This window comes from Papio anubis, chromosome 1 (assembly GCF_008728515.1).
Source record: "Papio anubis isolate 15944 chromosome 1, Panubis1.0, whole genome shotgun sequence".
Classification (NCBI taxonomy): Eukaryota; Metazoa; Chordata; class Mammalia; order Primates; family Cercopithecidae; genus Papio; species Papio anubis.
Genome location: NC_044976.1, coordinates 189,863,922 through 189,890,740, shown reverse-complemented (window position 1 = coordinate 189,890,740; position 26,819 = coordinate 189,863,922). Strand labels below are relative to the sequence as shown.

At 37.2% G+C, this 26,819-nt stretch overlaps 1 protein-coding gene across 13 annotated transcripts in view; it reads left to right on the top strand.

Moving 5' to 3' along the window:
• The window catches only part of DNM3 (dynamin 3), a 566,482-nt gene that overhangs the window by 123,159 nt on the left and 416,504 nt on the right, over nucleotides 1–26,819 (top strand). For 12 of the 13 annotated variants that reach the window (XM_031662793.1, XM_009194141.4, XM_031662781.1 and 9 more), the window contains exons 3-4: nucleotides 19,797–19,946; nucleotides 21,084–21,287. In XM_031662793.1, coding sequence (XP_031518653.1) covers nucleotides 19,797–19,946; nucleotides 21,084–21,287 — 354 coding nt within the window. Of the gene's footprint in view, nucleotides 1–994; nucleotides 2,304–19,796; nucleotides 19,947–21,083; nucleotides 21,288–26,819 lie in introns of those variants that run through there. The other variant, XM_031662797.1, reaches the window with a different exon arrangement.

Genomic DNA, 26,819 nt, shown 5'->3' with positions numbered 1-26,819 from the left:
GCTTCTGTGTTTATGCAAATTAAATTTTGTATGCCTTTTTCTCCTACTAAACTGCCTTTTGTCAGCTTATTTTTAGCAAACCTTCAGTGGGCACAGAGGAAGTCTTCCCTCCGCCCCTACAACGTAATCTCTTTGATGATCACTTTCCATAAAATGGTTTTGAAGATTGAATGAGATAGAGCAAATGAAGATGCTTTGAATGTATATATGTGCTAAACACATGAAAAATGCTCTGTTGTTAGTTCAAAGCACTTTCTCTTCTATTGAGGCTTCTAATCAGTATGATTCTGTGATGACAGAAACTCAAAAGCTTACCTTTTTTTTTCTTCTGGTACTGAAAACTTCCATCTTGTCTAAAGACAAAATTACAACAAATTTAGTTTAAAGATCTTAACTGGCTTTTATCTGCGATTCTAGAATCAGACAACACTTCATTTTACAAAATAAAATGAGTGTTCCAATGAATTGAGCAGAGGTTGGTTTTATAGACAGAAATGGACTAAGAAGGCAGAAACAGAAAACCAAAAAAGTCTGGGTTGTTTCAAGGTTACTTTTCTTGCAAAGGTTAAAGCAGAGGGCACTTCATTATCATGCCAGCTAGCACTGGCTCGTTTGGAAATTTGGCTATTATCTCTCTCTCCTGATTTCTTGCAAGGTCGGATAAATAACTTAGTTTTGGCTTGGTGGTGTGGAACTTTAACTTGAGTTACCCCATTTTGTTTTGGTATGTGTTGGGCTTAGTGCAGGAGCTCAGTCCAAACCAATGGCCTCCTATAACAGTCTTAAGGAATTATAGTTGGAGTGAAAGTCCATTCTTCTGTCCCATTTGCTTACTAACCTTTACTAAGGAAAAAAAGATGGGATTTTAAATTTAAATATTGTTTTTAATTTTCTGTTGGAACAAATGAGTGATTGCTGTATAAAGGTGCATTTCAAGTACCAAATGCAAAATTATGCTATTGTTGTGTTGTTCAAATGTGAACTTTAGTGGTTACAGCTGAAACTTGTAGAGATGTCTCAGATTCTGCCTTCAATTGGCTCATTCAGCTTTGGTGGAAAAACACTTTATTTCTTAGAAAAGCTAGAATAACTGTTATCATTACTTTAATAATGACATTTACACAGGCTTTAGCGTGTACATGCTTACTGGGCACTTGTCTAAATGCTTTCCAAATGTGGGGACAGAAAGGGGGTGATCCCTTTGCTCCCCATCATGGCTGACAGTCCTATAACAAATGACAGGTTAACAAGAGAAAAGCATAATGATTTATTAATGTGTATAAGCATGGGAACCAACAAAAAATAGGAAAGCTCAAAGAAGGGCCACATGGTTGATGCTAAAATACCCTCCTTACTGGGTTAAGGGAAGTGGAGGTGTAGGAGTAGTTGATTTTTAGGGGTAATGAATGAGCACAAAGAACAGTGATAAATTATAGTCAGGATGAAGTTCCAATGAGCTCCGAGCAAGGCAGTGGGAACGTGAGGGGCTGAACTTCACTGTGAACAAAAGTTGTATTCTTATGCAGGTGGTGTCTCCCAGGTAATCTCTGGAGCTGCCCTTAGAAGAATAGATGAGAAGTCTCTCTGGACATGGTGATGACTCCTAGTCTCTTCATTGGGATTCCTAGAAATGGGGGATCTTAAGAAAATTGCATTTCTTTGGTAAAGAAGCTTTCTTAGTCATATAAAGGAAATTCTAGAAAGAGTCTCTCCCAGTGTGCTTCAGCAAAAAAAGAGATTAAACAGATAGGCAGGTGAAGGCCAGAGAGAGACCTTGGGGCTGCTTCTTTAGTTCAGCATGTCAAAATGCCATATTTTGAGGTATTGTTCTCTAGGCCCTAATAAATATATCGTCTTATCTAATTCTCACAACAATCCTAGGAGGTAGGTGACATTATTCCCATTTTACATAGAGGAAACCGAGGCACAGAGAAGTTACAGTTTACTCAGGACAATCAGGGTTGTTTGGAGTATTAACATGAAATAATGTGTGTGAATAAAAGCTTGGTGTATAGTACAGCAGATTCTCAGTCATTTTTAATTTACTCTAAGGGTCAAGAGTTAGTAATTATAGAAGTCCATGTGACTTTGGGGCTTTCATTGGGTAAAACCACAAGTTTTGGCGGAAACAGATAAACATAAGCACTTATTCTTATTTGGCATAGATAGTTCCTTTCTTCTGCATCCTACTGCTATTTTCACTTTATAGATGGAATACTTTGAAGCAGGAAAAATCATTATATCTTGAAATAATTTTTAAAACAATCCAATAACAAACTCAGAACTACTGAAGAATAATAAAGGTAAGACAATATATATTAAAAATTGTAAGGGTAACATTTTTGGGAAATTGACTTTTTTTAGCTATATGGGATATTATTATTATTATTATTATCATGATCATTATTAGTCCCATTTTACATAGGAAGAAATTGAAGCACAGAGAAGTTACAGGTTAGCCAGGATAATACCTATTTTCCAGAACTTTTGTGGGGTATTAACAGTACTTAATGTGTGTTAATTTACATACTAACTTAGGTAACAGATGTATCTTAAGAATATGTATATAAAATATGTTTTTGGATTCAAATTTGATTTTAAATGTGATAAATAAAAATATTTTTGCTAAGATATATAATTATCCTCCAAATTATTTTTAGGATAAGTATGAACTTTTATATGCAATGCAGTTCCATCTTATGTAAGCACTGTATTCTAAAATTAGTTTTTAAATCAAATATAGGGTATAGTAAGAATCACCATTAGGACCACTGAGCTCAATATTGTATATGTGGTGTGTATACAACCAACATTCCTTCTAACTTTTTACTGGTCACTGTTTTTCAATGGCTCTCAATTGGTTTTTTTAAAGTTTCTTCTTTCAGGATGTTAAAAAGAAGTATCAAGTAGCTATTATCAGAATTCAGTTTTGTTTTTTGTGGAAATCTCTGTCCCTGACAGGTTATAACAGTCCAATGATGTGCTTGTCAAATTTCGGCATTACTTTTATGTTGAACATTTTTAAAAAACTGTAACAGTAGCCTACATTTTAAATATACTTAGCATGCAATGGGTATTGTGCTAAATTCTTTCTGTGCATTATTTAACATTTAACCACAAAGAGGAATGCATTCTGTCTCTTACACTTCTTAGTAAATGCTTTATGATTTCACTCATTAATTTCACACATTTTTATTTTTAAAAATGTGATATGTGTTGTTATTTGCCCAGCCATATATATCCTGTTTCCTTTTGTTTTTTCTCTTTGGTGCTTTTGTTAATCACTTGTTTATAGTTTTAAATGTTCTCTTTTCTCCTCTTGGTTTTTTCCCAATTATATGAAATCTCCTAAGTGTAATTCAGATTCTACCCTTTCTATAAATCCTTTACAGACGACTCTACCCTAAAAAGACCCCTCCCTTTGTGAAATCTACATAGCATTCATTTGACAATTATTCATTAAGCTGTTTATCTTGAAATTTTATTTAAATCTTTTGCTTAATTTTCACAAGTTTGTCTTCTTTTCCAACTTTGGTAAGTCCTTCAATTATGAAATATAGCTTAACACTTTGTTTCCCTATACTAGTGGTTGTTTAATGAGTAGCAGATTTTCATACGGCCTGAAAACTCCACTCCCAATCGAAAGGATATATTACAGAATGGAAAATAATCTGAATTCTGTAACCTAAGAAGCAAAATAGTCTGAATTCTGTAACCTAAGAAGCACAATGTGTGAAGGCTTGCTCAAAAAACAAACAAACAACAACAAAAAATACCAAAAACAACAACAACAACAACAAAAAACCCAAACCCCCAAGAAGACCTTATCACAAAAGCCAAAACAGGTTTTGGGAAATTGAAAATACAGTATTTTCATGGTATTAAGCTTCATATGAAAATGAAGTCCAGACAGCAACAACATACTCTTAAGAGTCTTATCCTGAGCTCGTCTCTATGAATGATTAGACCAGAAGGGGAGGAGATGGCTCATAAAAAGATCTGCTCCTAAAAAGAAAGTCTCAAAGATTTTGCTCCAGAGTGTTGGTTCATACCGAAAGAGGAAAAGAACATTAGACCTTCTAAAATGCTGAAAGAGGCATTCAAGACCTCATAGTCTTTGAAAAACAGCACATAGTTCAGTTTTGACTTGGAATTATTCATTCATTCATTCATTCATTCATTCATTTTTTTCTTGTAATCATTCCTGTATCCTTAAGGAATGTTAAATCAAAGTTGTAGAAGACATAGTCCCTACTCTCTAAGCACTTTCATTGTAGCATTGGAGATAAAACACAAACAAGTAGTTACCATGCTGTAGAAGGCATAATACATGTTACGTAAATAGCCTTGAACATGTTACTTAGCCTCCTGGGATTTAGTTTATTTGTAAGGAGCAAGCACTGGCTTTGGTAGAAAATCTTTAAGGCCGTTTCTACATGCAAAATCACATAAGTAGTACATTCACAAGATCTTGAAAAACTTTAGAGGAGAAGCACATTCCTTGCAGTGGAGAGATCAAGGGAAATTTCTTAGTGGAAATGATATTTGAAGAGGGCCTTGTTAGGTTGTTTTGAAAGGCATAGACAATGATAGTGATAAAACCAGTTATTGAGTGTTTGCTGTGCAGAAGGCAGTATGTGAGGCACTTTAAATACAGATTCGTAGGCCGGGCACAGTGGCTCACACTTGTAATCCCAGTATTTTGGGAGGCCGAGGTGGGCGGATCATCTGGGGTTGGGCGGCCGAGACCTGCCTGATCAACATGGAGAAACCCTGTCTCTACTAAAAATACAAAATTAGCTGGGCGTGGTGGTGCACGCCTCTAATTCCAGCTACTTGGGAGACTGAGGCAGGAGAATCACTTGAACCCGGGAGGCGGAGGTTGCGGCGGGCCGAGATTGTGCCATTGCACGCCAGCCTGGACAACAACAGCGAAACTCCATCTCGAATACAAACGAACAAACAAAAAACAAAGAAAGAAACAAACAAAAAACCCCATATTCCTGTGGGGAAGAGGGTGGAGCAGAGTTTTCTCTCAATACCCTGATGTTATTTGTACAATTTTGTGTACATGTAAGTTTGTACATTTTTATGGGGAAAGTTTCCATGGCTTTTCTCAAATGCTTAAAGTAGTCCATAACCCCAGAAACAAGAACCGCGGTATAAAGAGTAGGAGATATGATTCCTGTATTTTCGGAAATGCCCATGTGTAGGGGGCAGGGGAGGACGGATAGTGGTGCTGGTGGAAACAAGGAACAGTTGATAATAAAGAAGATGTTAAAAGCTAAGAATTGGAATCAAAGCCCCTGGGAGGGGAGAGCTTGAAGTAGTGAGACACAGTTAATGTGGGGTGGCTAACAGATTGTAACCGGGAGTCAGAATGTCTGGATTTAAATCTCAGACTGACATCTCCTACCTGTGTAACCTCAGGCAATTCGTTTAACCTCTTTGAGACTAAGGCTTTTGCTATTTAGATTAATTGTTACAGATTTACTCTCTCTCTCTCTCTCTTTTTTTTTTTTTTTTTTTTCAAATTAAGGGTTTACTATGTGTTAAATGCTTTCATTCATATATTCTTTGATACGGTATGAATTTGTTGAGATCCTATACCTAGTTACTGGAAGAATTTTGGTGAATGAAGCAGAAGTATTTATTCTCTTGCCCTCACTGAAACCTATGAAAGAGACACTATTTTGCAGTGGAGGGAACTGAGGCTTGGGGAAGTTAAGTGATTTCTCAGTCTTGTGATAAGGAAATTGCAGAACCTCAAACATGGGTCTGACTCCAATTTTTTTTTTTTTTTTTTTGAGACAAGATCTTCCTCTGTCACCCAGGCTGTGGCATAATCTTGACTCACTGCAGCCTCCACGTCCAGGGCTCAAGTGATCCTCCCACCTCAGCCTTCCAAGTAGTTGGGTCTACAGGCATATGCCACTATGCCTGGCTAATTTTTTGTATTTTTGGTAGAGACAGGATTTCACCATGTTGCCCAGGCTAGTCTTGAACTCTTGAGCTCAGGAGATCAACCCGCCTCGGCCTCCCAACACGCTAAGATTATAGGCATGAGCCCTGACTCCTGGCCCAAAGTCTTAATCACTAGTGTTTTTTACTTCAGAATACTGTAGGCATGGCTAACTCTTGTGAGAATGTTAACAAAGGGAAACTTACTTTACTTCAGGAATAATTTGCATATAAACTCAAAGGTTAAGAGAGGGATGCTACAGATATTTTGGATAGACTCTTCTAACTTTATGAAACTACTAAGAAGTATTATTAAATAATGGAGTATTTCAAATCAGTTATTCATATGATGACACAATCAGATCACTGAGTAGTCACTATACTGTTATTGAAATTGCATTTTTCATTGTGATCTATGTTATTCGTATTAAGGACCCTCTAAAATGAGTGCGCTTGCTTTTCAAGTAAGATAGATTTTTTTCTCATATATTTTTCACTGATTGTCCATTTTTCTACTCCCATAATTTTATCTATTTTGCAAAAGAAATGAATTACTTTTCATAATTTAAGCCCCTTTTAAGGGAGGTGGGTGTCCTTGTGAGTTTTCCATTAAGTTCCCATTGAGAAAATTAGTGACTATCATAGCTAAGTATTAATTTACATACAAATTGAGTTGAAGAAAACCATAATTACAGAGTTTTGGATCCGAACTTTAATTTGTTTTCTTTATAGGTGCATTTCTGTTAGCATCATTTAAACTGACTGCCTAATGCATTAGGTTTTACTGAGTGCTGGCTATTCTTGCAAGAATCCCCTGGGATTAAAAACAAAAATTATCTAAGGGAAACTTCTAAATATTTTAAGTTTATTTATTCCAATTTAGATAATTTATACACTAATTGACCTGTTTCATTAATTGAGTTTTCTTCATACTAGGGACAACATTTGGTTTTCTTTTTTCTCCCCATCCTTCTTCCCCTCTTCTTCTTCTTCTTCTTTTTTTTTTTTTGTTTGAGTTGGGATCTTGGTCTGTCACCCAGGCTGGAGTTCGGTGGTGAAAACATGGCTCACTGCACCCTTGAACTCCTGGACCCAAGCAATCCTCCTGTCTCAGTTTACTGAATAGCTAAGACTGCACATGCATGCCACCATGCCTTGCTAATGAAAAAAAAGATTTTTTTTTTTTTTAAACAGGGAGTTTTGCTATATTGCCCATTCTGGTCTTGATCTCCTGGCCTCAAGTGATCCTCGTGTCTTGGCCTCCCAAAGCACTAGGATTACAGGCATGAGCTACTGCACCTGGCCATTGTTTTCCTTTTTAAAAAACTTTTCAAGAAATGATTGGGTTGACTCTATTGCCTGAGTCATAGAATTATTTCTACCATTTCTAAGCAAAGGCATCTTGTCAGATGAAGTGGCTTGGCATTTTAGTTTTATATAACCAATTTTCATATCGTGTCCAAGAATTTACATGATATTTACAAGATAAAATCTTTATTTTTATTTGTTTAGACCTTTTTATGTAAGAATATGTACTCTTGGCCGGGCGCGGTGGCTCACGCCTGTAATCCCAGCACTTTGGGAGGCCGAGGCGGGAGGATCACAAGGTCAGGAGATCGAGACCACAGTGAAACCCCGTCTCTACTAAAAATACAAAAAATTAGCCGGGCGCGGTGGTGGGCGCCTGTAGTCCCAGCTACTCAGGAGGCTGAGGCAGGAGAATGGCGTGAACCCGGGAGGCGGAGCTTGCAGTGAGCCGAGATCGCGCCACTGCACTCCAGCCTGGGCGACAGCGCGAGACTCCGTCTCAAAAAAAAAAAAAAAAAGAATATGTACTCTTATTACCAAGTTATCCTGTACAGACTAGGTAGATGTTGCTTGGGACATAATTGGTAATAAATAGTTTTGTAGGGCTCCAAACAAAACTTAACTGACTTCTCTATTAGGAAAGCATTTAGAAGCGATATCACTCCCAGTTATAAGAATCTGTGATTTTGTTAAAGTTTAATACATTTATCAGAGCAAGCATCATGGGAACATACTTGTGCTTTTAGCAAAACATGTTGTGGGTATATATGTGCAAGCTTGGGCCAGAAGAGGAAAATTTTTCTGAATTACAGTGTTATAGATAAAGATTTAAAAGATAGATTGTTTTGTAGAAACTGACAAGCTGATTCTAAAATTTATGTGAAAATAAAATAACCCAGAATAGCCAAAACAACTTTGACAAACAACACTGAGGTTGGAGAATTAACATTATCTGATCTCATTATACAGGTAACATGGTTTGTGCCTGTATTCCTAGCTAGTAGAGAGACTGCTTGAGCCCAGGAGTTCAGGCTGTAGAGCGCTATGATTGTGCCTGTGAATAACCATTGCACTTCAGCCTGGGCAACTTAGCAAGACCTTATCTCTTAAAATGAGGGCTTATAAAATTATGATAATCAATGATGTGGCATTGGCATAAAGAGATGAATAGATCAATGGAACAGGATAGATTCAAAAAATGGATCTACACATATGTAGACAATGGATTTTAGACAAAGGCACAAAGGCAATTCAGTGGAGAAATGGTCGTCTTTCCAACAAAGGTTACTGGAAATAAACTTGGATTAATACTTTCCACTATATACAAAAATTAAATTGGCTGTTTCCAGCTGCTAACAACTTCCAGGAATTTGGTATGACGACTGTAGTAGTCTGTTCTCATGCTGCTAGTAAAGACATACCCGTGACTGGGTAATTTATAAAGAAAAGAGGCTTAACTGACTTACAGTTCCACACGGCTGAGGAGGCCTCACACTCATGATGGAAGGTGAATGAGGAGCAAAGTCACATCTTACATGGTGGCAGGCAAGAGAACATGTGCAGGGGAACTCCCTTTTATAAAACCATCAGATCTTGTGAGACTTCTTCACTATCATGAGAACAGAATAGGAAAGGCCCAACCCCATGATTCAATTACCTCCCACTGGGTCCCTCCCGTGACATGTGGGAATTATGGGAGCTACAACTCAGGATGAGATTTGGGTGGGGACACAGTCAAACCATATCGTTGACATTTAAGGAGCTTACCAAAAACACACTAAAGATCTCCTTTAAATATTTAGATGAAAGAATGTTGGTGGCAACTTGTGTATAACATTACATACTCACAGAAAAAGTTTTTTGTGGTTGAGTTTTTGAGATATTATAATGTATCCAGCAATGCGTGTTGCAGCTCTGATATTTTCTTTAAAACTTTTTTAGTTACGTATATACATACTTACAGTTCTGATACAGCTACTACTTAAATGTCATTTATAAATTTTATTCCCAGTGGCCAAGATTCTGTGGGGAAACAGTATTTTCATTTTGTAAATCTTAGACTTCCTATTGTATTTTTTGCGTTGAAATCTGATTATTTGAATTTTCATGACAAAGTCCCATCATTTTGCTTTTAATTACTCTATAGATTTTTATTTGGCAGGTCATCTTATTTTTCATTATTAAAACAAGGACTGACATTTGCTGCCTCAGAATTAGTACATTCAATTATTCTTAAAAACACTGGAATAACTCCTTATTCAGAAACTCTTTTTGATATTTCAGTTTCTAAACTTAGCTGATTATCAAGAGGAAGCAAAAAGATCCTTGAGTACCCAACTGATATTACAAAGTCTTTGATGTAAATCTCATGCATTACAGGGTCCCAGCCTTATTCTGGCCTTTCCAGCCTTGTTTTACACTCAGACCATGCATACTGGGTTATTGGATTTCTCATCTAGGGTAAAATATAAAACCACAAGTGAGAATGGGAATATGACTTAAAAACAGATGTGTTGCCAACAGTAAGAAGTGACAACTGTAAACTTGATAGCAAGGGAAGAGACACAAGGGAGAAAAAAAGCATAAAATAGCACATAAAACACTTTTAAGTAAACAAAGTAATCTATAGCAAAAATTGTTGAAATAATAAAAAGTGTTTAAATTTTCTATCCAGTTGGAATTGGATAGAAATTCAACATGTATTATATGGTTTCCTACATCCTTAAAATTAACTTACCTTGCCCTTTCAACAGCTTTTGACATTATCAATTACTCTTTGGCTTATATGCCAAATATTCCTGGTTTTCCTTCTATCTCTTTGTTCACTCTTTCAGGCTCCCTTGCCAATGCATTATCTTCTATCTGGCCTTTAAGGTTACATCTGCCCAAGGCTCCTTTTTGGTTGTCATTTCGTATTCTCCCTTTGACAATGTCTTCCACACTGTGGCTTCAATTACAACCTAAACATTACAACTCTCACATGTTTAGCTCCTGGGCTAAACTCCAGACTCATATTTTTGACTGACTGCTTGAAACTCTACTTGGATATTTCAAATGTATCTCAAGCTCAGCATGTCAAAAGCCATATTTATAAACATTTTTTTCTCCTTATCCACAAACCTCAAACCTCCTCCAAGGTTTATTTGTTGATTCCTTGAGTCATCTACTCATTCATTTATTTATTCCTCAATTCTACAAATGTGTAACTTGTTTAGGTACTGGGAATATAGCAGGGGTAAGACAGATAATGCTCCTGTTCTCATGGTGCTTATATTCCAGTGGATGAAGACAGACAATAAAAGACAAATACGAAAAACTTTAGACAGTGACCATGTGCACTGAAGAAAAAAAATTGGGCAATGTAATAGGATATGACTAAGAGATGCTACTTTACTTTGTCTGGTCAGGGAAACCTCTCTAAAGAGATGATATTTTGGATGAGTAAATGACAGGAAGGAGCCACACATGCAGACACTAGAGGGACGAACATTCCAGAAGAGGAGCAGCTTATAGAGAGGCCCTGAGGTAGGAAGGGACTTGGTGCTCTTGAGCTGCGGAAGGGAGGCCATTCCAGGCAGAGTGAATGAGCCGGTAGGGTGGAGGTAGTGATAGAGATGGCATCAGAGGCAGATGGGTGGCAGACTGTATCGGACTTTCTAGAGTTAGCCAGGGTGAGGAATCTGTATTTTTCTAAATGTACTAGAAAACCAGTAAAAATCTTTAAACAGGGGAGAAGCATGATGTGATGTATGTTTTAAGGAGATCTTTCCAGCTACTGGGTGGAGAATGGATTCAGTGGAACAAGAGTGGAGTCAGAAAGACCAGTTATGCTATTTTTTCTGTAGTACAGGTAAGAGGTGCAGCAGGCTTAGAAATAGCATGGCCATAGTGGAGGCAGTGAGACAGTGTTTGGAAGAGAGTTGAGGAAAGGAAGCTTTGAACAGGTGATTTTTGAGATATCTGTTAGACATCTGAGTGAAAATATCAATTAAGCATTAGAATTAGATATAGACAAATCTGGAATTCAAAGGAGAGGTGAATGTCTGAGATGTGAATTTAGAGGACATATGTAAAAAATTTTAAGGCAATGAGATTAGATGAGATCACTTAGAGAGGATAGAGATGAAAAAGAGGATAAGAAGGTCTAGAAATAACTCTGGTGCTAAGATTTGGAATATAGTTTATCTCTTGATTGTGTTTTACGTGGAAATAAACTATGAGTATGAAATAGAGTTGATTTTTGTTATACTCTTCGAGCTCCTTTGGAAAAAAATATAGAACTAAGTTGAGCTATGTAGGTATGAACAGCTGCTAGATTCTGATTGTTATTTTGGATACTTGTGGTAGAATATTCCATAAAAGTCCCCCATCTCTGGGGATTTCTGTAAGTGCTGGCCTTGGTCTTGTCCACTAGCACTATTCCAGTTACATGGGGCCCCTTAACTTTCACTTCTTGGCTCAGCCTTATCCAGGCTTTAGAAGCAGAAGGAAACTGTAAAGGCTGTTGTTCAGCAGTAAATTTCAAGATGGCACTGATATTAATTTCTCTTGACCCTGAATACTGTTCAACTGGCTTCGGCTTTGTATCTTGACAAAACAGCTCTGCCTTCCATTCCATGACTGAATTTGCATCTTGGTTTTCAGCCTCGTTTGCATTTGGAGTTTTGTTTTAATTTCCTACTTTGTCTTGAGAGTACCAGAGCCCTGATCTTAAACCCTGGTCTGTGTCTGGTCTGATACCTGCTTGGCACCAGCTTTTTGTCTTTTATGAAATCTTGGCACCCCCTGACTTACTCCCATCTCACCCTATTGTTCTTAACTCTCCTACTGAGACCTCTACCTTTTACCCACTGCAGAACTCCCTGAGGGTAATTGTTTGCTTCTTTAGATTTCCTTTTTAATTTGATTGCTAGACTTTCCCTGTTTATCTTAGCAATACAGTTGAGTTCTGTTTCATATCTGGGTCCTATGTAATTAATATATAACTAAACTAAAATTCTAGGATCTTGCCTTCAATTTGGAATGACTTGATGGGAGCATTTAGAAATTACTATTTTTAATTAACACGTAATAATTATACATATTTATGGAATATAGTGTGATATTTCAGTACATATATACCATGTGTAATGATCAAATTAGGGTAGTTAGCCTATCCATCACCTCAGACACTTAGCATTTCTTAGTGTTGGGAACATTCAAAATCTTCTCATCTAGCTATTTGAAAATGTACAATTTATTATTCTTAATTGTAGTTACCCTTCAGTGCTACACAATCCTAGAATTTACTACTCCTATCTAGCTGTACTTTTGTATCTGTTCCCCAACCTCTCCCTATCTCCTTTGCCCCCAACACCTTAAAGAACTGTTGGCTGGGCACAGTGGTTCACTCCTATAATCCAGCACTTTGAGAGGCTGAGTTGGGAACAAAATTCTCTCTTGACTTTACATACCTCTGTAGCTGCCCTCTCCCTTCTCTCCTCTTCTTTACAACAAAACTCCTTAAAGTGACCACTATTCTACTCTCTAATTCTAAGAGATCAACTTTTTTTTTAAGCTGTCACATATGAGTAAGAACATGGAGTATTTATTGGAAGCATTGTTATATCCAAAGTAGACTGCTTTAAAGAAGAAATAAATCTACAGATGTCCTTTTTTTTTTTCTTTCTTTTTCTTTTGAGACCGAGTCTCGCTCTGTCACCCAGGCTGGAATGAGGTGGCATGATCTAGGCTCACTAAACCTCCACCTCCTAGGTTCAAGTGATTCCCCTGTCTCAGCCTCCTGAGTAGCTGGGATTACAGGCACCTGCCATCACATCTGGCTAATTTTTGTATTTTTAGTAGAGACGAGGTTTCACCATGTTGGCCAGGCTGGTCTCGAACTCCTGACCTCAGGTGATCCACCTGCCTCGGCCTCCCAAAGTGCTGGGATTATAGTTGTGAGCCACCGCGCCCGGCCTACAGATGTTCTTTACTGTAAATGTAATAGGCATTAGGGAAACATAGAAGAGTAAAATGTATCTCTGCCTTTGAGGAAATATGTTTTTAAATATAGTCATGCATCGATGCTCTATATAGCCAGTGAATTCAGCTTGTTGCATTGAAAACAGTCCCTTATGTATATGACCCCTGTACGCTGTTTTCACTGGAGCCCTGTGCTCACAAAACATTGCTATTAGAAATAAGAAAACTCCAATTAAAATTTTGAGGAACCTCGATTCTTAGAATAAAGATGGACAAGAGATTATGTTCTAGTGCTCTGTAATTATTCCTTTCTACTTAACCTTGATTAATTAAAAGATATATATATTTTTCCCCATGGAAGGGGCATAGTGGAAATATTTAAATTCTTATGGTCATGCTGTGCTTTTCACAGATGATTGGAACATTGCCCAAGCATAAACCCGTCTCATCCTTCCCCCAAACAATTTGTCAGTTGTTTAACCTAGCATCATTTGTGTTTCATGACCAGTAAAAATGACAGTGCTAAAATGTTTTAAAAGGAAATAAAAATAAAATAGAGTTATAGCTCTGATTTTTTAATATTCCCCTTTTTTCCTCCCTAATCATTCTTTGATATAGTAATGTATCTTAACCTTTGCTTCAATTTTAGGCTATTTTTAACATTGTAAACACAGAGAAAATAATCAAAACTAGGAGTTTTATTTTGTGAAACTAAAGACAGAAATTTTATTTTGTGAAAATGAAACATAAATTTCAATAAGGCAGGTTATACTGCAACAGAAAATAATTTCGCGGATGCATTGTCACGGTTTCAATGCTTACGTACACATAACCTTCATCCTTTGTATGACTTTGTGGCTAGGAGATTTAATACACTGACTACTCACATTGATGCTGGGCTGAAGCCTCAAATTGTTTGAGGAAAAGACCATTTCATGTGCCCAAATATGAAGCATTTAGAATGAAAGGAATACTGAGACCATGTCAAGAGAGCTCATGCCACTGGAAATTGTACCTTTCTGTGAGAAAGAAAGTATCTCAAAACTATAAGATGAGATTGTGTAACCTTCAGACATGTTAGTTCGCCATAGTATAAAAATATGGTAAACCATAGTTTACCACAGTATACCATAGTAGAAGACACACATTTAGCAGCTCTTAAAAGGTCTAGCTATTGATCATCTGGTACAATTCGTTCTAGAGAGTCTGACTTAGATGCTAGAATTTCCTTCATCCCCAAACTACAATTATCATCATAGAGACGAGGGGATGTGGATCTATGAATCTCTGGAGCTGGTTAGAGGATGGATTACAGGTAGCCCTTTCCTGAAAAGCCAGGTCAGCTGGTTTTGCTGAATTTTCTATCCTGTAGGTTGAATTCTTTTCCAGGAAGCTCTTTGGTTCCCATAGAAAAGAGTATTTTGTGGTTCCTACCCTATTGGTTTTCCAGATATGCTGGGGCAGGTCTGAACCCCAGTGATTGACATAGATTAGACCCAAATTGTCATACCTGCTGTGATTACTCTGAGGTCACTCATTTAGGATCACTTTTTGCGTGCATGTGTGTGTGTGTATAATGTATTTTGTACTTATACAGTATTATAGTAGTATATAAACTGTATAATAGTACTTATACAGTTTAACCAGTGAGATGGTTAAATGGTTAACAAGTAAACCACCTAGTTAACCAGTAAAGATATAAAATGACCTCAGACAAATATAATCAATCCCTACAGTCCCCTGATGAATTTCACAGGCTCCCACCACCATTAGTTCTACCTATTCATCTCATCCATGCTCATTGTTCTGCCTCCTTCCTGTTCCTATGGATGCCCTGGCATGTTTGTTTGTTTCTTTCTGGCCTCCTATTCCCCTCCCCTCAGACATCACTTCAGCATTTGTGTCTTCTCACTTCGCTTATCCTGGGTGTCACCATTTCAGCCTATGAACATGCCATTAATTTGCTATCTTTACAAAATTCTCTCTTGACTTTACATACCTCTGTAGCTGCCCTCTCCCTTCTCTCCTCTTCTTTACAACAAAACTCCTTAAAGAACTGTTGGCTGGGCACAGTGGTTCACTCCTATAATCCCAGCACTTTGAGAGACTGAGTTGGGAACATGACTTGAGGCCAAAAGGTCGAAACCAGCCTGGGCAACACAGTGAGACCTCATCACTACAAAAAATAAATAAAAGTTAGCCAGATGTGATGGCACACTGCCTGTAGTCCCAGCTACTCCAGAGGCTAAGGTGGAGGGATCACTTGAGCCCAGGAGTTCAAGGCTGCAGTGCGTAATGATGGCACCACTCCACTCCAGCCTGGGTGACAGAGTGAGACCCTGTCTCAAAAAAAAAAAAAAAAAAAAAAAAAAAGAATTATTCTATAATCAGTCTCTACTTGGTTTCTTCTCTTCTCTCTTCAACCTCCTCCTGAAGGATCCTCAAGTTGCTAAATTCTAAGATCCAGTCTTAGTCCTCCTGTTACTGGACATGTTATTGGACATGTTGTAGGCAGGGTTGGATGGAGTAGGTCTCCTCTTTTCTTGGCTTTGTTTTCCCCTTACTGTTTTCTCCTACCTTCTAAGTCTCCATTTCCTGACCCCTAAACTTTGGAAAACCCAGGGCCTGGTACTCTGACCTCTTCTATAACTCTTGATTAGTGATCTCATCACTTGCCTGACTTGAATGACTCCCAAATATATATCTCTCACTTGGACTTCTCCGTGAACAAAAGATGCATATATCTAGCCCTGAAGACATTTTTATACGAATTAGAAAAAACTGCCCTTTCCTCAAGCACATGACTGTCATCTTCTGGAAATTTTTCAGAGTAGAGACACCTATCCAAAGACTGAATGTGAATGGTGTCTCCTTCAGCTGTGTTGTCCTCAACCTTAGAAGTGCTTTTTCTCAACTTGGCTGGGTGTGTAATGGGTATCACAAGCTTAATAGGTCCCAACCCACATCCCATCCCATCCCATCCCATCCAATCCCATCCCATCCCATCCCATCCCATCCTCTTCCCTTCAGTCTTTTCTATTTCAAACATTTTCTGGTGGCTGAGGTCAAACTCTTTGAAGTTATCCTTGATGCTTCTCTTTCTCTCATTCCCCAGCTTAAATCCTTCAGCAAATTCTGTTGGTTTTTTCTTCAAAATACATTAGAATTTAACCACTTATCACCACCCTACTGTTGTCACCCTGGTCCAAGCCTCAGCAGCTCTCCCCGGGATAATTCCAGTAGCAAGCTTCCTTTCTCGCTCTTCATGTCTGTCCTCAACACAGCAGCCACAGTTGTTTCAAACCTAGGTCACAGCATGTTTCTGCTCTACCCCAAATCCTTCAGATGCTCTACCAACTCACTCAGAAAAATCAAAATCCTTAAAACGGTCCACGGGCCCTCCACATCCAGGCCTGTCTACAGCACTGGCCTTGTTTCCCACCTCCCTCCCCTCCACACCGCCTGGTGCTCCAGCCACATGGACCTGGCTCTCCCTCAACATGCCGAGCACACATCTGCTTTAGGCACTCTGCCCGGATGCCCTTCCATACAGTACGGCCTGCTGCCTTCCTTTCTTGAGTCATTGCTCAAAGGTCACTTTACCCTGTCATGGAAGCCTTCCTCATCTATACCACATAACCAAGCAACCCCCTTCCCAAAGCATTTACTATCCCCCTGCTATTTTATTTTCTCCATAGCACTTAGCATCAGACACACACACATTGTTTACTGTTTTACCTGATTAGAATTTAAGGTTCGTGAGCCTAGAGACTTATTTTCCCCCCTTTACTATATCCCAATTTCTAAAACAGTTCTTGGCAAGTAGAGTGATCTCAAAAAATGTTAATCAAATAAATAAATGAGTATAGGTATCCTTGGATTTGTCTGGGGGACACTATCCTCAACAAGACACTGCAAATTGACCAAGGGGTTGACAAAATAAAAATACACAAAGGTTTGAGATGGTCCTGCACAATTATCATCTCTTGATTCCAAGATAAAAGTATTTTCAAGAGTTTGAGAACTCATTTAAATCTAATTTGAAAATAGCATTGATTTTACACCCTTCCGGAAGGGCATGTTTCCTACAGAGAAAGCAAGTAGGTGCCATCTAGTGGCAACAAAGGAGGTCCACATTTGTGTTAACTGAAATGTATTGATTAGCAGTGATTGAAAATGTAGTTCCTGATCCAGAAGCTTATGAACTGTATGACAGAACAGTTGTGATAGCCATAAGTTCTCAAGGGTGCACTTTCCACGGAATAGGTGGCATTGAAAAAAACACAGTTCTATTTCTTCTAAATTATTTCTAATTTTTCCATTTAATTTTTGCTTGTTTTCTGGGATCTGACTTCTTTTTTTCCTTTGTTTTTCTTACTGTTTTGTCCTCTACTTATCTATATACTCTTACATTCACATGCTAGTGGCCTAAGCATTGAATGGGTAATAAAATGAAGGCTCCATCTTCTGGGAATTTATATTCTAATAAAGACACTGCCTATGAGGGTAAGTGTAGAAGAACATGCCTGATCTTGATGAACTGATCTCTTCAGGCCAGATTTCTGCAGCCTGTTGAGTCTTTACTGTTTACTTCCAACATTAGAGGAATGAGCTTTCAGGAGACTTAGCTTGCTGTTTTTCAGAAAGTGGCACGTTATATGGAGAAACTAAGATAGAAAGAGAAATACTCATGTCCATGCATGTTGTCAGGAAAGACAGAAATTAAGTCTGTCTCTGATTCTCATTCTAACATCCCCAAAGCTATGTCATTTCAATTCTTTGGTAAATTAAAGTGGAAACTTTTTGGTCCACTTTGGGAGTCTGTGACCTTTCCAGTTCAGAGTGGCTGGGGTTGGAACTGGAAATCTTTGCCACCAGAGGGCCCGAGTAGTGGTGAGACAAAGCAAGGTAGGGGTGTAAGGCCCAGGAAGGAGACAAACTCGGGGTGCTGACACTCACATTAATGCACACGGCCTTTTCACAGCTGAGTAGCACCAGAGGACGAAAGTTGGACCCGTGGAATATGACAAGAAAGCAGATTTCATACCAAACATAAACATTTTCCAATCAGAGTTTTTTTCCAACGAGGTCAAAGTTTCCGTTACCTATTAGTGGATGGGTCCAAGCAGAGACTGCATGACAACCTGCCAGATTTGTTGAACCTACGAAGATTCTGATTCTCTGGAAGACCTCTCTTTCTCCCTGCACATGTCAAAATCCTCCCTACTGTTCAATATTCAGTCCATACCCCACTTCCTTTTTTGGGTACCACAACTTAAAATCATCTTTTCTATCTCTACCTTTCCTATCATTTTAAGGGCAGCTCAGCATTTATGTTATGCTACCTGCATAATGTTTTTTCTCAGTAGTCTAATCCTTAGCTTTTTGAGTTAATGCTAACCTACTTGAAGACACGGACCCCATCTGACAGCTCTCTTGCTATTTGGCTTGACATTTCATCTCCAAGAGTGAATATTAACTGTTTGTGATGGGGAATGGTAGTAAGGCTACCAATAATTGCCTCATCTGGCTTTTTTTTTTTTTTTTAAGATGAAGGCTTACTTTCTTGCCCAGGCTGGAGTACAGTGGCATGATCACGGCTCGCTGCAGCCTCGATCTCCCTGGCTCTTATCTGGCATTTGGGTTCAAGGTGCTTAGCCATAGTCTAAGTTTAGCGGTACAATTCTTCATTGAGATATTAGATAAACTAAAATCTTTGTTGAGGTTTGTTTCTTTGTTAGATTTATACTCATTTAAAAAAATCTAATAGTACTGTACTAGCTTTTCTTTTAAATTGTGGTGTTTTTCATATACCTGATTTCTCTCAAAGTAGGTATAGAAATTGATAATACAACACTTTGTAGGATGTTACTGAAATTTAAAAAACCCAGTTTTGTTATTTATGTAGTTATTTTAGTGTTTTTCCCTCTGCTGAGGGATTTTTTAAAAATTTTAGATTACAGATAAATATTTTCTTTGATATAATACTTTATAACTTTTTTGCCTTGAGAAATTGTCTTTATACAAGCTGATGTCGTATTTTCAATAGTATGTTTTTAAGCTAAAGGATTCCATATATTATTTATTTTTAACAAATTAATCAAATGATTCCCCCTAACTTATTTTACCTTCTGAAGATATATTTATATAACTTGGCATTCCCTCCTGATGAAATGGTGATACTGAAGAGGGAAATGCTAACAGAACTCAGTGGTATCCTAGATCTAATGTTTTTAACAATCAGGTGCTGTTGTTTGCTTTATCATTTGGACAGCCAAAATTTTCTTTAAATTATTTAATAGGCTTTGTGGTTTAGGGACTGGTTATAGTATTTAATTGCTCAACTGAAAATTAGCAAATTTAGCATCTATAGCATCTGTACTATGTTTAATATTTCTGAAGTATTAATTGTGATTCTTAGTAACTACTGTGTTCTGTGGGATGTTCATGAGGGATGAAGAGAGAATATCGGATAATTTGACTTATAATTAAAGAAACATTTTTTATAATTATGGCAAAAATGCATGAATTTAAGTCGTGTCATTTTGGTTTTATTTTTGTAGAATATGCTGAGTTTCTACATTGCAAAGGAAAGAAATTTACAGATTTTGATGAAGTTCGGCATGAGATTGAAGCAGAAACAGATCGCGTGACTGGAATGAATAAAGGCATTTCCTCCATACCCATTAATTTACGAGTCTATTCCCCACATGGTAAGTAAAATAATAAAATTCCAAATTCTTCTCCCCAAACATTTTTACTACATTAATTAACATACATCATTTGTACAGAAGATACAAACAGTGCTGGCTTTCTAGGGTATCCTTTGGATACTGCTCATTAATGTTATGGTTCAAAGAGCTCTTAGAACATTTAAGGAGAGGGAGGAGGAGATGACTTTAATAAAAACAGAATTTGAGTTAGTCATTAAATATTTTTTCTTCATTTTCATAATAAGCTTTTAGAATTTGAGAAGGGTATGTATGAAAACTTCCATTTTTCAGTCTTTGCTGAAATCTTAGAGGTACATGTTACTATGGTTGCATCCTCCCCTATTGGATTTCTTGCAGCCATATATAGTCCTATTTATTTTCTTCCTGAGAAATCAGCTCTGAGTTTTCCCCCCAGACTATTGGTAGAAACTTATAAATTAGATAACCAATCCATAAGGTGTGATGGGAAATAGCCTCTATGCTGACTAAATTTTTAGTGGGCAAATTTTCATTTCTTATTCCCTACTTAGCTCTATTGCTTTTAAAACAGAATATAAATGACATAAGCTCAATTAGGACTTCCCAAGGGTACTTGGTGCCAACATTGTTTGTACAGAGAGGTTGGGCTAGAGTCATGTTGTTGCTGACTCTGTTCATACAGCTAATTCAGTAAACCCAGGGCACCACGAATGGCTAACAGCTTTCTACTAGGCTAAGTGGTTAACTTTCTATAAAAAACATATGATACTTTTTAAGGAAAGGGCAAATCTTACCCTGCGAGTTTTTATACCACTTGAAGGCGATGTACAAGACTGGCAGACAGCATATGCATTTTTCGTTTGGTGTTTTAATTATAACCCCCTAGTTACAGATATGACAGCTTTCTGAGCAAACTGTTAGGCATGCAAATCAGTGCCTTTCAAATTATGTTAAAGTGATCATTTGGCATAGCACAATCATATCATAAAATTAGAGAAAACTAGCAAAACCATTTTTATTTTATGCTTTTTATTCTTCACACATGGGTTTGAGTTGTTCAGATACACAATGTAGAAAGCTGAGCTAAGTGACAAATGGTTCTGTGTTATCTTTTAGCATTGAAGGTGTATGTAAGACTCTTTTATCCTTTCCACACAGTGTTAAATCTAACCCTTATTGATCTACCTGGAATAACCAAAGTGCCCGTGGGAGATCAGCCACCAGATATCGAGTATCAGATCAGAGAAATGATTATGCAGTTCATCACGAGGGAGAACTGTCTGATTTTAGCTGTTACTCCAGCCAATACTGATCTTGCAAACTCAGATGCGCTGAAGCTAGCTAAAGAAGTTGATCCTCAAGGTGAGTGTGTGACTACTAAGATGAGAGGGAATTAAAGTGTCAGGAGTTTTGGTATCTTTAAAGGTAACACAAATTCTCAAGACTCGATTTCATTATAAATAAATTAGGCATTGTTAATATTGTTAAACCTTTTGTATTTTAAATACAAATTCAGTATTTAATATTAAAAATAATTTAGTAAAGATTTACTAAAATAATGAAATTTATATAGTCAAAACCTATATAAATCTAAGAATAATGAGATCAAGAAAATAGACATTTCTAAGCCTCATGGGCTATGTATTTTAAAAAGTTGATAAAGTAAACTTCTGGTACAGCAGAATTCAGACAATCTACTAATATTATGAGTTACCTGCATATACTCCCAACGAAAAGTCTTTCTGTGTTTTTTCCTTGTCTTGTTTCTTTAAAATAGGAAGCTCTATTAATGCATGTAAGATATTATTTAGTTTATAATTATTTGAGAACCAATATATATAAAAGCAGGGATTTATTTGTTATTGCCATCTCAAAATCCAGAAAAGTTCCTTTCTTAGGCGGATGTTTTAGCTTTTTATTTCTCTGAGTTGAATAATGACAGTTTATCATCAGAGACCTCAATGCTGGCCTCGGTGTGTGTCTGTTTAAAGTGACCGCGGGGCTGGGTGCAGTGGCTCACGCCTGTAATCCCAGCACTTTGGGAGGCTGAGGCAGGTGGATCACGAGGTCAGGAGTTTAAGACCAGTCTGGCCAAGATGGTGAAACCCCATCTCTACTAAAAATACAAAAATTAGCTGGGTGTGGTGATGGGCGCCTACAATCCCAGCTACTTGGGAGGTTGAGGCAGAGGATTGGAATTGCTTGAACCCGGGAGGTGGAGGTTGCAGTGAGCTGAGGTCGCACCATTGCACTCCAGCCTGGGCGACACAGCAAGAGAGCAAGACTCCATCTCAAAAAAAAAAAAAAAAAAAAAAAAAAAAATAATAATAATAATAAAGTGATTGCGGAAGGGCATTTAGTGATGTGCCCTTTTAATACGGAGATGCATGTACTTCAATTTTAGGAATTTTTCTTTGTTTCATAATTAATTGCCCCAATTTTCTTTGTTCTTTTTATCTGTAGTTCTTATTATTAGCAGGTTAGAACTCCTGAATGAATCCTTTATTTCAATCTTTCTTTTCTATAATCTATTTCTTGTCTTTTTGTTCTACTTTTAGCAAGATTTACTCAACTTTATCTTCTGCTTTTCCGATTCATTTTAAAAGTTAATTTTTTTTTTACTTAGTGAATGTTATTTTTATTTTTAAAAATAGCATCTTGTTCTTGTTTTCACAAATACAATATCTTCCTCCAAGGATTTTAGTGAGAGCTTTTTGAAGGTTTTCTTTTGTAATCTACATTGTCTGAGTCCATTGTTTTCTGATTGTTTTTGTTTCTGTCTTTGATGTTAGAGACCTTTTTCAAATGTTTGTCGATCTTTTGCCACTTGTTCGTGCATGAAAGTGGAGCACCAAAAGCTAATTTGTGTACATGAGAGGGATTCATTGACCAGTGGATTTTCCCGTGGAGTAGCTGTGCTGAGAGTTGACCATTTTGTTAGGAGACTTCCTCAATTGTTAGGTTCTAAGAGTATTTTCTCCTGAGCTGCTCCGGTATAAGCCTGATGTCTAGTGTTCTTGGAGCCAAGAATTGGTGGGGCAGGGGATGGAGTGGGAGGAGGATAGTTCTCACTATTCAGTGTGTACACTTTTAATTAATCCTCTGCTTTCATAATGGCATTCCTGAAAGTTTTCTGGAGTCCAGAGTCCCTCTGGTTCAACCTCTTTTGAAGCACGTCTTCAGTACTCTGCTGAGGTGGAGGAAGGGTAGCTATGTGGGTGTGTCCTGTAGGAGCCTTCAGTCAATTCTTTTATTTTCAGCTCCTTCTATACCCTAGCATTGGTTCTTCAATTCTTGGGCCTTTGCAGAATTCTGCAATGGTAACTGTTTTTTTTTCTTCTTGGTTTCCTCCACCATCCCTGAAACTGGGTCTTATAACAAAGCAGGTAGAGGCTCCAGATGGCAAGTTAGGACCATCACCAGGACTCCCTTTACAGCATCAGTGACTTGGAAGAGTCAGATTATAAACTGGGACTGGAATCTAGTCATAAAAATGGTGCTGAACCATTCCTGTCTTACAGCCTTCTTATCCCATAGGAGATTGAGCCATGGTTGTCAGATTGGGACAGAGAGAGTCATACCATCAGTGAATTCTAGTGAGTTCGGCCCAGTCACATTCCTGAAGAGTCCATGTAGAAAACAAACTCAGCTTCTCCTACTATACTTTCAAACATGCTTCTGACTCCAGATGTGTGGTGATTTCTTCGACTGCAAACAAGCAATTGATTCTTTTCTGCAGCAGACATCAGCTAGGTATCCTCTGATTAAATTCAATTCTTATACTGTTTACCTGGAAATAGCATCAGATCACACTTGTTGAGGGTTCAGTCCTACAAGACCAGCCCCACTTCTGATGCCAGTCACAAGATCCAGGTTGTTTATCCTGTGCTCTGACCGACTGGCTATAAATTGGGGTTTCTATAACCTTCTTCTTTTGTGTTCTATTAATTTGCTAGAGGGGCTCACAGAACTCAAGAGAAACAGTTCTTTGTTATAAAGAATATTACAAGGGATACAGATGAAGAGATGCATAGGGCAGTGTATGAGAAGTGATGTGGAGCTTTCATGTTCTCTCTGGGCATACCACCCTCTAGAAACCTCTGCATGTCCAGCTATCTAGAAGCTCTCAGAACCCAGTCCATTTTGGATTTTTACGGAAGCTTCATTATGTAGGCATGATTGATTAATTCATCAGTTATGGTGATCAACTTAAACTTCAGCCCCTCATCCCTCCTAGGAGGTCATGCCTGTTCTTTCTAGTGACCAGTCCACGTGCTGAAGCTATCCAGGAGCTGCCAGCCACTTACCAACCCATTAGCCTACAAAAAGATATTTATCACTTTGAAGATTCCAAGGACTTTAGTAGTTGTATGCTGCAGAATAGGGATGAAGATTAAAAATGCATACCACAACATGACAATCCAGATGAAGCTTCATGGAGTACCGCAAATGATACCATTCAGTCCCTGATTTCTCTTTTGCCCCACCTTGAATCAGCCTCCTTGAAATTGCTTCTTTTTTAAGATAAATTCTTTTCACAGGTGACAAGATGGCTGTAGATATCCTGCCTCACATCCTCACAACTTCAAATCTAGTAGAAGAAAAGCCATTGGAGAATATTTTGTGTGTATTATGAATTTTATAATAAATATAAACTAAAAAATTAGGCCAACTAATAAATCTTGTAAAGTGATTTCTTAAAATTGGTTTAACATATTCATGCTGTATTTTACCCCTGTTGTGCACATGGGGAATATTAATGGGTAGTAACTACATCTCATTTCTCAGGCTTTTCAAAAGAAGATTCATTTATGACCTAAAATAATAACTCATGTGATCACAGATCATTAGGTGAGAGCAATGAATGTTTGTGGAGGGAGTCATCAGTTTGCCAGAAAGGAATCAATCTCCATAAACTCATTCCCAGTATATTCGATGTGTTGTTATAGCATAAGGAAAATACAGCATTGACTGTCAGTCAGGAGTGTGTCATTTTATGCCACAAATCTACTCCAGAAAGTCAACTGAGATTTAAAAAAAAATATCATAGGCTTGGCTTATTTACAAGCTCATTTTTATTAGATGCCACTTAGAAATTGTCATGTAAATGTTCATGAACTTACCTAAAATAAATCTCCTTTTTTGTGGATCATTAGAAGTTCTGCTCCATCATTTACAGACTTACTTGCCCCCAGTTTTTATATTCTATATATGGTGGTCCCAAGAGGAGACTTTTGAAAGTTTTGGTAGGAGTCATTACTGATGAGATAGAATTTATGTGTGTTATTTTGCCATTGGTTTTGTGTATGACCTGTGTTTTTTTGTTTCTCTATTTCTCTGTTACTATCTTCTTTTGTGTTAAATATTTATTTTCTAGTATATAATTTTAATTCCTTGGTCATTTATTTTACTTTTTTTGTTATTTTCTTAGTGGTTGCCATAGGATTACAATTAACATCTTAATTTATAACAATCTCGTTTGGATCAATACCAACTTAATTTCAATAATACACAACATTTTGCTCCTATATTAAAGCTCCACTCCCTCCCCTTCCTATGTGCTATTATTGTCATACAAATCACAACTTTATACAATACATGCCTATCAACACAGAAATATAATTATAGCTTTATATGATTGTCTTTTAAATCAGATGTGAGAAAAAAGAGTTACAAACAAAAATATGTTTATATTGTCTATTATGTTTAACTATGTAGTTAACTTTACTGGTGTTCTTCAGTTTTTTCTGGGTGTTTGAGTTACTGTCCAGTGTCCTTTTATTTCTGCCTGAAAGGCTCTCATTAGTATTTATTGTAGGCTATGTCTGTCAGTAAGGGATTCTCTTGGTTTTTGTTTATCTTGGAATGTCTTAATTTCTCCTTAAATTTTGAAGGAGAATTTTTACTTCTTTTCCTTTTGTCAATTTGAGCATGTCATCCCACTACCATCTGACTTCCATGGTCAAAATTCAGCTATTAATCTCATTGAGGATCCCTTGAACATGATTTTCTTCTCTCTTCCTGCTTTTAAGATTCTCTCTCTCTCTCTCTCTCTTTTTTTTTTTTTTTGTCTTTTGGCAGTTTGATTATGTTATCTGTAGGTACAGATCTTGTTGAGTTTATCCTACTTGGGGTTTGTTGACCTTCTTGGATGTGTAGATTAATGCTTTTTAAATCAAATTTAAGAAATTTTCAGCCATTATTTCTTCAACGATTCTTTCTTCCTCTTTCCCTCCTCTTCTCTTTCTGAGAATCACATTATGTGTATGTTGGTATGATATTTTCACATATCTCTGAGACTTTGTTCATGTTTCTTCATTCTTTCTTTTGTCTTTCTTTTCTTTAGACTGGGAGGAACAATCTCAATTGATCTGTCTTCAAGTTTGCTGATTCTTTCTGCCTATTCAGATCTGCTATTAAATCTCTATAGTGAATTTTTAAATTTCAGTTATTTTATCTCCACATTTTCTATTTGGTTCTTTTTTTTTAAAAAAATAATATCTATATCCTTACTGATATCCTATATTTGGTGAAACATTATTCTCATACATTCTGTTTGTTCTTTAGATTATTAATTTTTTTTTGGTTTTTAAAACATATTTAAAATAGATGATTTAAAGCCTTTGTCTAGTAATTTCAATTTCTGGACTTTTTCAGGGACAGTTTCTATTGACTGTATGTTTTCTTTTGGGTGGAACATACTTTCTTTGCATATGTTAAAATTTTTTTTTTGTTGAAAATGAGATATTTAAATAATGTGATGTGGCAGCACTAGAAACCAGATTCCTCTCTCCATCCCAGTTTTCGTTGCTATTTATTGTTGTTGCCGCAGGTGCTATTTATTTGGTTACTCATTTTCATGAACCAATTCTGTAAGTCTATATTCTTTGTTGT